Below are 12094 nucleotides of genomic sequence, written 5' to 3'. Positions count from 1 at the left end.
TCCCCAGGTTACATAATTGTTTTAAATGCTGCATCTATCCTTCCATTTAGTTAATTTACTTGGTAATTAACTAAACTAGGGATATATAATAAAATGAACCATAGTCTCTCTCAAGGCCTGTTAGTTTAGCCATCCAGACTAAATAGTTGACTTATCATATTGAGTGCCGAGTGCACTATTTGAAGTGAGCATAGGGTGCTTTGTAGAGGTGGTGGTGAGGTGCTCATACTGGGGAATAGATGGTGCCTCACTGTCACCAGTTTACTATCTTAAAATGGTTTATGGCCCTAACTGGTTTGGCTCTCTGGATAGAGTGTTGGCCTGCAGACCGAAGGGTCCTGGGTTAGATTCCGGTCACGGGCACGTACCTTGGTTGCGGGCACATCTCCAGTAGGGGGTGTGGAGGAGGCAGCTGATCGATGTTTCTCTCTCATCGATGTTTCTAACTCTCTATCCTTCTCCCTTCCTCTCTGTAAAAAATCAATAAAATATAGATTTTTAAAAATGGTTTATGGTGGGCCCAGCTGCCGTGGATCAGTGGTTGAGTGTTGACCTATGAACCAGGAGGTCACGGTTCGATTCCCAGTCAGGGCACATGCCCGGGTTGTGGACTCGATCCCCAGTATGGGGTGTGCAGCAGGCAGCCAGTCAATGATTCTCTCTCATCATTGATGTTTCTATCTCTCGCTCCCTCTCCTTTCACTCTGAAATCAATTAAAAAATATATTTTTTTAAAAATGGTTTAAGGTGGGAACATTGTCTTTAAAACCCTGAGCCTATTTAGTACTCTGTTAAATTTGTATTCTTCTGCATCCTGTTTACAGATGTTTAAAAATTGCAGGGTTTCAACAGAGATGAGATACTATCTTCTACACTAATAAAAGAGAAACATGCAAATTGGTGTCACTCCACTATGCCCACCAGCCAGTCAGGGATGAGTATGCAAATTAACCCCCCCAAAGACGGCAGTTAATTTGCATATGCAGGCTGAAGACAGTGTAGAAGGAAGCCAAGTGCTGCAGAAGGGAGCGAAGTGGCGGAGAAGGGAGGGAGCTGAGGCAGCGGACACAGGAGTGGAGCCAGGCAGTGGAGAAGGGAGTGAAGCCCGCCAAGGCAGGCTTCGCTCCCTTCTCTGCTTTGCTCTGGTCGCAGGAAGCCCTATTCTTGCAGGAATAGGCCTGAGGAAGCCCTATTTTTGCAGGAATCTTCCTGCAACGGGCCTCTAGTATATATATAAAAGCCTAATATGCAAAGTGTCCCTTCAGGAGTTTGACCAACTGGGGATTTGGTCGCTTGCTATGACGTGCGCTGACCACCAGGAGGAGGTATGGAATGAAGGAAGGCCCCGGTCGGCAGCTGGCAGCTGCTAGGGACCCTACCTGTGCACTAATTTCATACACTGGGCCTCTAGTGTGAAATGATTTTCTTTCTTTATTTTTAAATATGTTTTTCTGATCTTAAAGAAAGAGGAAGGGAGAGGGGGATATATAGAGAGAAACTTCAGTATGAGAAAGAAATATTGACTGGTTGCACATTGTTGTGCTCACCCTGACCGTAGATCAAGCCTGCAACCCAGGTATGTGACCTGACTGAACCAGTGACCCCCTCAGTGCACAGAACGATTCTCAACCAACTGAGTCACATTGGCCAGGGTGTGAAATGCTTTTATATACAGTGGGGCCTTGACTTAGGAGTTTAATTCGTTCCGTGACGGAGCTCATAACTGAAATTACTCGTATGTCAAATCAATTTTCACCATTACAATGAATTGAATCCTGGGCTGATGTTGTGGCATTCACTGTGACATTCGCTGCTTCAACTAGCGGTGGGGTATCTGAAGCTGGCTCATAACCTGAATTTTAGCTCGCAACTCAAAGCAAAAAATGGGCCAAGAGACGGCTCATATCTCGAAAAACTCGTTAGTCGGGACACTCATAAGTCAAGGCCCCACTGTATGTATGTGTGAAATTGCATATATGTATATATGAAATGCTTATATATATATATATATATATATACACACACACACACACACACACACGATATATATGAAATGCTTTTATATATATATATATATATACACACACACACACACACACACATACACATACTCACACACACACACACCACACACACACCGCGCGCGCGCACACACACTAGGGGCCCAGGGCACAAATTCGTGCACCTTGAAAGGAACTGTGGGCCGCGAGGCTGCGGTGGGCACAGGGGCAGGTCTAGGCCCATCCACCACGCCCCAGCCCAGCCCCTCCTGCCACGGCCCTGGTCCCCTGTCTGCCAGCAGTCCCACTCCCGCTGCCGCCGCTGCCACTCCCATGCACTGATGGCGCTGGCCCTGCTTGCACCCGCTGACAGCATGGAGTGATTGGGGCCTGCACCAGCAGCAGGTGTGAGCAGGGCTGGCGCTGTCAGCGGGTGTGAGTGATGGCTGCTGCCCCAGTCAACCCTCAGGAGCAGGGGGAGATGGAGAAGCCCTCAGGGGTGATTGGGGTCATCAGCCGCCACTTACACCCACTGATGGTGCTGAGCGATCGGGACCAGTGCTGGGCGCCGGCCGTGGATGTGAGTGGCGGCTCTGGCGCCAGCAGCAAGTGCGAGCACCAGGTGGGACTACGGCATGCGGGAACAAAGAATTTTTAGTAACCACCAGAGGCTCGCCCCGATGACAGCAACTGGCGCCCTGCCCTGGCCTGGCATCCCTGCTCAACTGCTCCACCATCCCACCGCAGCTGATGCCCACCATGTTATGCACTCTGCTGCCTGCTGCCAATGCCTGCCATGTTCCACACATACCCCCTTGGTGGTCAGCGCACACCATAGTGACCCATTGTTCAGTTCATTTGTTCGGTTGTTCTGCCTTTCGGTCTATTTGCATATTAGGGTTTTATATATAGATATATAGATATATAGATAGATATAGATATTATGCCTGTAAAATATATATATATATATATATATATATATATATATATATATATATATGTATGTATATGTATATGTATATATTTTTTTAAATTGATTTCAGAGAAGAAAGGAGAGGGAGAGAGAGATAGAAACATCAATGATGAGAAAGAATCATTGACTGCTGGCTGCCTCCTGAGCCTGCCACCCGGGCATGTGTCCTTGACTGGAATTGAACCTGGGACCCTTTAGTCCGCAGGCTCACACTCTATCCACTGAGCCAAACTGGGTAGGGATGAATTGCTTTTCTAAATAGCTGCTGTACTTCCATTGAACAGTTCTGACATTCAGTAGTTTGCTAAGGTTTCTTCCAATTCAAGATTCTGTGATTCTGGGGTTGTTTCTCACTTCCTCTTAAGTTTTCTTTCTCTTTATTATTTTACATTACTAGACTATATTCTCTTAATATAACAAATACTATATCTTGCATGCAGGTGCCATGCCAGTTATAAAACACAGTGAAAATGTAAGGCAAAATTATTTTTATTATGTATTAATATGGATGTTGTTGTTGTTAATGGAAGAATCTGGGAAAGTTGTAGATGTGATTTGTTTAGCAGCCCATGATAGGTCATAGAGAGAACCCTGAAAGGCTCAGTATGTAGTCACCTACCTGCTCTGATTTGCATATATCTTGAGCCTTAAATACCATTTCCAGTGAAAAGGGTAATGGAGAACCATTAAAGGGGGAATATGACAGGTCTCGAATTGTAATTGTTGATAATTTTGTTGGGGCCTCATCCTAGATGTCCCTACCATCTTGCTTCTTTCTCTCATTGTGAGTCTGCTGATAGTTCAGTCTTATTTGAAATACTTGGTCATCCTCACAGTATTATCAGTCACAGAAAACTTTTCTACATAGAAATCTCATTCCCCCCATGAAGTTTATAGTGCTCTCTTCTCCTAAAATGTATTGCCCATAACTGTGACAGGAATTCTTAGGGAATAGACATGCCTGAGTTTGTTGAGATTGCAAATGGAAATGCCTTCCTCCTTAGTCTTTATTTTTCTGGGCCAAGTTGAACGCAACATTATATAGCCTGTAATTTTGTAGTTTTTTTCCTTAACTCTCCTTTTTTTCCTCATTAAAGTGATATTACCCCTCTGTAGATGACTGGTGCCTTCATTCTAGCTTTACATGCTCTACTATGAAAACTGGATGGGGCTGTTAAACAGTCATTAGTCACTGTTGATTTATTGATTCCAACATAATAGATAGGCCATCTCTTCTTCCACCATCTTCTTTCATGGCATAGAAGGATGTTAACTCCCACTGTAATTATAGTGTCATTTTACCTGCTTGAATATGCTAAATAACTCCCTGGTCAAGAAATTCAGGCTGTTAGAGAAGGGCGGATGAAATGGAAACAGCTTTCTAAAGTACTACTGATTTTGTGTGTGTGAAGGAAAAAATCTAATTTCCTACCTGCTCAGAATAAAACATTAGACTAGTTTTCCTGTAAATAGCATCACCACAAACACATGGGTACTGAATTGTGCTCTGACTTTAAGACCTTACTGTGGCTACAATGGCTATGGCAACATTAGGTGATAGGAATGTTTCAGCTCCATTATAATCTTACTAGAGGCCCGATGCACAAAATTGGTGCAAGGGGCTTGGCCCTTGCAGCCCTGGCTGCCTCCGCTGGCCCTCACAGCCCTGGCCGGCCCTCGCAGCTCCTTGCAGTCCCGGTTGGCCCTCGCAGCTTCGGCTTCATCCGGAAGGACATCTGGAAGGTCGTTTGGCTGTTTGGTCTAATTAGCATATTAGCTCTTTATTATTAAGATGGGACCACCATCGTATATATGGCCTGACGTTGATTTGAAGAAAGGTTGTTAGGCTGCATGTTACTGTATATGTTCAGTATAAACCAACAACTAAATCAAATCTTAAGTTGGTCATTTCAACTAATTAGCTTAAAAGAAGTTGAAGTTTGTGTGAAGCTAAATTATATAAAGTTTAAACAAAGAGTTTTTAACAAAGTGAAAATTGTGGAGTTTCTTTACTGAGTCAACAAACAAGTTGAATATACTGCTAAGGGAGAAGTGAACAATGATAGAGATATATGTGAGGTGCTTTGGGGGCACAGAAGGGACATGTAATTGAGCCTGAGTGTTTGGGGGAAGAGTTTCTAGGTCAGTGATGGTGAACCCATGACACATGTGTCAGAGGTGACACGCGAACTCATTTTTTTGGTTGATTTTTCTTTGTTAAATGGCATTTAAATATATAAAATAAATATAAAAAATATAAGTCTTTGTTTTACTATGGTTGCAAATATCAAAAAATTTCTATATGTGACACGGCACCAGAGTTAAGTTAGGGTTTTTCAAAATGCTGACACACCGAGCTCAAAAGGTTCGCCATCACTGTTCTAGGAGGACCCACCTCCTAGGAAGGTAATGTCTAAATTTTTTTCTTTTCCCTCTTCATTAGTTTTAAAAATTATTTTAAAATGCATAGTTATTGCAAATATTAAAAGAATCCAGAAATACAAGTAGTAAAAGGTGTAAATCCCTAATTATACACCCTGCTCTCTAATCCCCATTCTCCAAAGTTGTCATTAATAGATTGATGAATATGTTTCCAGATTTTTTCTATGTGTATACCATCAAAGTTTTCCCCCACAAAATCGACCTCACACTATGTTTAATTTTGTAACTTGCTCCCCCACCCCATGTAATAGTCTATAGTATTTTTCCATGTCAGTAGATATATATATCAATATCATTTCAAAACTTGCTGCCTCACATAATGGTATGGCTATACTACCATTTATTTACTTTCTATTGCTGGACATGTAGTTTTCCAACCTATTATAAACAATGAATACCCTTCTACCAAATTATTTTCTTTTGTGAATTAAGTTTTAAATGATGAGTAGCATATAGTAGGTGAAGAGTATGAGGATTTATGTGAAGGAGAAACATTTTCTGGATTAAGGGAACAACATGTACTTTCAAAAAACGCTGCTGAAGAAAATGAGACTTAGGGGAGAAGCATTTTTGTTTTTATGAATTCTTGTTTTCCTGAACTGTGTGTTAGAGTATCTTATTTTATGGAATAGACATCTATTTACTGAGTAATTTATAAATATATAATTTTCTTTGTGAGATTAAAAATATTTTTCAATAAATGTAACCAATGGAGAAGTGGAATCACAAACTGATAAAAATGTCTGTTCAGAAGTTTCACAGAGGTTAAGTGGATATTTCTGGGAATAGAACTTATATATTAGCTATCTTTCTCATCTTTTTTGTCTAATTGAGAATTTCTTATCTAGAGTTCAAAATAGTTTTTTGAGTTGCTAGTCTCCACTACTATCCAACTGAGACAAATTTTGTTTAATTAAAAAAGATAATGATTAGGAAGTTGCTAGTTTATCAAGAAGGTATCTGAAAATGGTATATATGGCTTTTGGTAGATGAATTGCATTTTGTTGTATATTACTCTTAACAATAAAATTTTATTATGCTTAAAAAGTTTTAGTTGTTGCTGTTCCAAATTTCTAATTTTTGAATGTTGCCTGTAGTGTGACATCAAGTACTATAGTATTATATTTTTATCATAATCCTGACAAGTAAGAGTATTTGCTCATTTTTAAAAAATCACATTGGAAATAATAAATATTGCATGATCTCACCTATATGTGGAATCCAATGAAGAAAATAAATTGATGAACAAAACAAATCCAGAAACATTGAAACATGCAACAGACTGACATATTTCAGAAGAGTTTAAACAAAGAATTTATATGCATATATACATAGTCCATGTACAAACAATAGTGGAGTAAGGCTTGGGGAGGGGACAGGAGGTAGATGGAGGAGGTCAAGAGTGTGGGGGAAGGAGGACATTTGTAATACTTTCAACAATAAAGTTTTCAAAAAATACATTGGAAATAAATGGAACATTAAACAAGGGTGGCATCCTTCTGAGCTATTTCTAAAAGTAAAAGATTTTCTTTTTGGTTGCCAAGGATGCTTTGCTGTTTGGTTACTTGTTGAATAGAAGTCGGAACCTTTGTAAGGCTCAACTTCTAAAATTTCTTACACATTTAAAAATATATATATGCTAAATAGTTCTAATTAGTTCTGTTAATTTGAAAAGTATAAATGCTTTAAGTAAATCAGCCCAATGTGTTCTCTCATTACCTTAAATAATAATTGTATTATTTATTGTATTTCATGATTATGAAATATTTATACTTTATGTGAAGTATAATTTTTAAGCATTTATATCTATTTTTTTACTTAGAGTAATTTTAAGAGTAAAGTTTACATTAAAACACATAAAATAACTTATTTTGTATATAATTTTTTTTAGAGCTGCTTTAGAAGAGGTAGAAGGAGATGTGGCAGAATTGGAACTAAAACTTGATAAGGTAAATTTTACTTTTTTAACTTTTAAAACATTCTTATTTTCTATAAATAATAATTTGTGCCTATAATAGTAGATGATTCACATTACTTCTTTTATCTCTGTGTGGGTAAATGCTATTTTTATCCCAATTTTACACATGAGGAACTTGAGGCTAGGAACAATAACTAGCTTGTTCAAAATCTAATCGAAGTGCCAAAGCAAGAATTTGAACCGTGTCTGACTTTATTTTTTTTTTAAAGCTTATTGATTTTAGAGGGAGAGAGGAAGAAAAAAAGAAAGAAAGGAAGAAAAAAAGGAAGAAAGAAAGATAGAAAAAAGAAAGGAACATTGATTTGTTCCACTTATTTATGCATTCATCGGTTGATTCTTGTATGTGCTCTGACTGGGGATTGAACCTGCAACCTTGACAATGCTCTAAACAACAGCTACCCAGCCAAGGCCTCATGTCTGACTTTAAAGCTCACTATATATTCTTTATATTGTTGGAAGTTTGTTCCCTTTGTCCCCATCAAAAAGATTGTAACTATCTTTTTTGATGCTTATAAATTTGTAAGTTCCTGTTTATAAATTTGAGTGTGGCCATGTTCAAATATAAAATAAAATAAAATAAAATAAAACAAAAACTCATATTTTTTTCCCCATTTTAAATAGCTTTTATTTAAGCAAAATCAGATAGGATATCACCTTGGGCTTAAAGTAATCATTACCACCTTTAACTATACAATTCACAAGCATTTTTCCTTCCTGAGCTGGTTTTAAACTGAGAGTTGGAGATAACTGTTTCCTTTATCCCCAATTTTTGCCAGAAAACAGAAAAATGTCCTATTTTTTACATAGAAAGATTAAGTTCTCCAGTGGCATTTTTTAAAATATCAACCTATATGCACTTTAGAATATAAAATAACAGTGAATTGTTTAAACTCAAAGACCCACTATTTTGAGAACTTTTTATAGAGACTTGGTCTTTCCATGTAGATATCATTGGGGTTTTTCCTTTAATCTCAGGCTCTTCTGTCATCTTTCAAGCAGCATCTGTAAAATTCCCTCACGCCCATAGACATGTGTGCCTCTCATTAGTGTGGCAGCATTATTTAATGAAACTTATAGGGGTAACTTTATTTTAAATGGGGGGCTTGTGTATACAAAAGGTATGTATATTGTCATTGTAAAAAAAAAGTTAAAAATTTTTTTTTCATGTTAATTGCTTAAAAATTTTTCAGAGCCACTGAGGCTCTTTAAAGAAGTTTCTTCCAAAGAACGGAGAAAAAGCCAGGTAACAACTTTTAAATTTAAATGATACCTTTATTGTCGTCAAAAACTCATATTTTTAAAGGACTATTGCCAGAATGCTTAATATATATTTAATAATTAATATTAAGTGGTCATATTCTCTGTAAAGGTAAGTGTACATTGATTACTATCTTCTATATTAATTATTGATAATCTTGTGTGTTTTTTCGCTTCTACTCAAGAGACATTGTCTGCTATACAATAGGCAGAAATATGAGAATGACTAGGACATGGCTTCTGATCTTTTTTTTTTTTATAAATTTTTATTGATTTCAGAGAGGAAGGGAGAGGGAGAGAAAAATAGAAACATCAGTGATGAGAGAGAATGATTGATTGGCTGCCTCCTGCATGCCCCCCAACTGAGCATCGAGCCTGCAACCAGGGAATTTGCCCTGACCTGGAATGGAACTGTGACCTCCTGGTTCATAGGTCATTGCTCAACCACTGAGCCTACCGGTTGGATGTTTCTGATATTACATAACCATATTCAGTGAAAAATTTCTGGAAATAAATTAGATGTATATATTTAAATTACCTTTTTTTGAAAATAGTTTCCTATTTATATAATTACTAGAGGCTGGGTGCACGAATTTGTCCACGGTTGGAGTCCCTAGACCTGGCTGGAAATCAGGGCCAATGAGGGCTGGGCAGATCGGGGAGGGGTGGAGGAGGGACCGTGGGCCAAACTGGGCTTGACGGCCGGGGGGAGGACAGGGTGTGGGAGGTTGGCTGCAGGCCCCGAGGAGGGAGGCAGCCCACAGGTCCCCCCTAGGAAAGGGGCTGCATCCACTGCCACCCACCCCAGGTTCTCCACCCCCCCCCCCCCCCGAGGCCCAAAGGCCCTGGTGGGGTCAGGAGAAGAGGCGACTGTCGCCGGGTTGGGTGCAGAAGGAACGGCCACCGCCGCCAGCCGTGGGAAGTTGGCTGTGGGAGTGCACTGACCACCAGAGGGCAGCTCCTGTGTTGAGCGTCTGCCCCCTGGTGGTCAGTGTGCATCATAGTGACTGGTTGACCGGTCATTCTGGCCGTTCGGTTGTAATGGTTGCTTAGGCTTTTATATATAGACTAGAAGCCCGACACACGAAATTTCTGCAAGAGTAGCCCTTCCTTCCCCTGGCGGGTGGCACCAGCTTTCCTCTGGCACCAGCGACCTGGGCTTCCCTTGCAGCCCCAGCTTCATCTGGAAGGTCATCCGGAAGGACATCCAGAAGGTCGTCCAGTCTAATTATAATAACATTACACTTTTATTATTATAGACTAGAGGCCCGGTGCACAAAAGTTTGTGCACTCGGGGGGGAAGGGGGTCCCTCAGCCCGGCCTGTGCCCTCTAGCAGTCTGGGACCCCTCGGGAGATAACGACCTGCTGGCTTAGGCGTGCTCCTGGGTGGCAGAGGGCAGGCCCAATTTCTAGGTGCAGCCCCTGGTCGGGCTCAGAGCAGGGCCAATTGGGGAGTTGGGGCGCCGCCCCCTGTCATGCACAGAGCAGGGCGGATTGGGAGGTTGCGATGCCACCCTCAGTCACGCTCAGGGTAGGGCCGATTGGGGGGTTGGGGCACCGCCCCCTGTCACACTCAAAGCAGGGTCGATGGGGAGGTTGCGGCGCCACCCCCTGTCACGCACAGAGCAGGGCTAATCAGAGGGTTGGGGCGCTGCCCCCTGTCACTCATAGAGCAGGGCCTATCAGGGGGGTTGGGGCTCCGTACCCTGTCACACTCAAGGCAGGGTTGATGGGGAGGTTGCGGCGCCACCCCCTGTCACGCACAGAGCAGGGCCAATCAGGGGGTTGGGGCGCTGCCCCCTGTCACTCATAGAGCAGGGCCTATCAGGGGGGTTGGGGCTCCATACCCTGTCATGCACAGAGCAGGGCCCATCAGGGGGTTGAGGAGCTCCCCCCTGTCACTCAGAGAGTAGGGCCGATAGGGGAGTTGGGGCACTGTCCCCTGTCACACACAGAGCAGGGCGGATCAGCGGGTTGGGGCGCCGCCCTCTATCTCCCACAGAGCAGGGCCCGTGAGGGGGGGGGGTTGGGGCGCCACACCCTGTCACACACAGAGCTGCAGGGCGATCAGAGGTTGGGGAGCTCCCCTGTATCAGGCACAGATCAGGGCTGATCAGGAGGTTGGGGCACCTTCCACTGTCACAAACAGAGCAGGGCGGATAGGGAGGTTGTGGCCCTGCCCCCTGTCACACACAGAGCCGCAGGGCGATCAAGGGGTTTGGGCACTGCCCCCGTCATGCTGATCCCGGTGCCGGGAGGCCTCTCGGCTCCGCTGATCCCGGTGCTGGGAGGCATATTACCCTTTTACTATATAGGGTAGAGGCCTGGTGCATGTGTGGGGCTGGCTGGTTTGCCCTGAAGGGTGTTCTGGATCAGGGTGGGGGTCCCCACTGGGGTGCCTGTCCAGCCTGGGTGAGGGGATGATGGCTGTTTGCAGCTGGTCACACACCATTCAGGGTGGGGGTCCCCACTGGGGTGCTTGGCCAGCCTGGGTGAGGGGATGATGGCTGTTTGCAGCTGGTCACACACCCTTCAGGGTTGGGGTCCCCACTGGGGTGCCTGGCCAGCCTGGGTGAGGGGCTGAGGGCTGTTTGCAGCTGGTCACATACCTTTCAGGGTGGGGGTCCCCACTGGGGTGCCTGGCCAGTCTGGGTGAGGGGCTGAGGGCTGTTTTCAGGCTGGCGGGTGACGGAAGCTCCCAACTGCTCCTTTTGTTCTTTTTTTTTTTTTTTAAATTCTGGGCCAGCTTTAGCTCTGAGGCTCCAGCTCTTAGGCCTCCGCTGCTAAAAGTAGGTAATCGAAACAATGTATAACTCCAGCTCTGACTCCAGCTCTGAGATCCCAGCTCCCTGAAAGCTGGTTTCTGGGTTTTTTTTTTAGCTTCTATATTTGTTAAAATGTTTCAAACTGCAGGCTCAGAGGCCTGCAAGGCAGGCAGGGAACGTTGGTTTCCTCCGTCACTGAAGCAAGCAAGCCTCATGTTAGTTTCAAGCTGCCTGGCTGCCGGCCGCCATCTTGGCTGACAGTTAATTTGCATATCTCCCTGATTAGCCAATGGGAAGGGTAGTGGTCGTATGCCAATTACCATGTTTCTCTTTTATTAGATTAGATAATTCCTGAGGTATTATATCTGTTTTTAAGCACTCTTTAAAACAGTTCTTAAACCTTTAAGGTAGGCAACAGAAGATACTATTTTGATTTTCTGGTAAATTTATGAGAGAATATATAAAAGGCAAGGCTTTTTTAAAGAATCACAGAGTAGTATAATAGGGCATCTATTCTCTTTGGGTAGAACTGCATGTAAATCACATGAAATTTTTTTGCGGGGGTGAGGAGAGCCTTACAATTTAAAGTATCTAAACAGTCCACTGACAGAATTTTTGTTAATGACTTTGCTTTAATAAGTAGGTTTTTTTCTTTTATATCATTTAGTTGGAGTTGGA

At 42.7% G+C, this 12094-nt stretch overlaps 1 protein-coding gene across 1 annotated transcript in view; it reads left to right on the top strand.

Annotated features, from left to right (window-relative positions):
- ACAP2 (ArfGAP with coiled-coil, ankyrin repeat and PH domains 2) overlaps positions 1-12094 on the top strand; it is a 146305-nt gene that overhangs the window by 43059 nt on the left and 91152 nt on the right. The window contains exon 2 of the mRNA XM_059687445.1: positions 7307-7364. Coding sequence (XP_059543428.1) covers positions 7307-7364 — 58 coding nt within the window. The remainder of the gene's footprint in view (positions 1-7306; positions 7365-12094) is intronic.

The sequence above is a fragment of the Myotis daubentonii genome, chromosome 3 (assembly GCF_963259705.1).
Source record: "Myotis daubentonii chromosome 3, mMyoDau2.1, whole genome shotgun sequence".
NCBI classification, from domain to species: domain Eukaryota; kingdom Metazoa; phylum Chordata; class Mammalia; order Chiroptera; family Vespertilionidae; genus Myotis; species Myotis daubentonii.
This window is presented reverse-complemented; position numbering and strand designations above follow the sequence as displayed.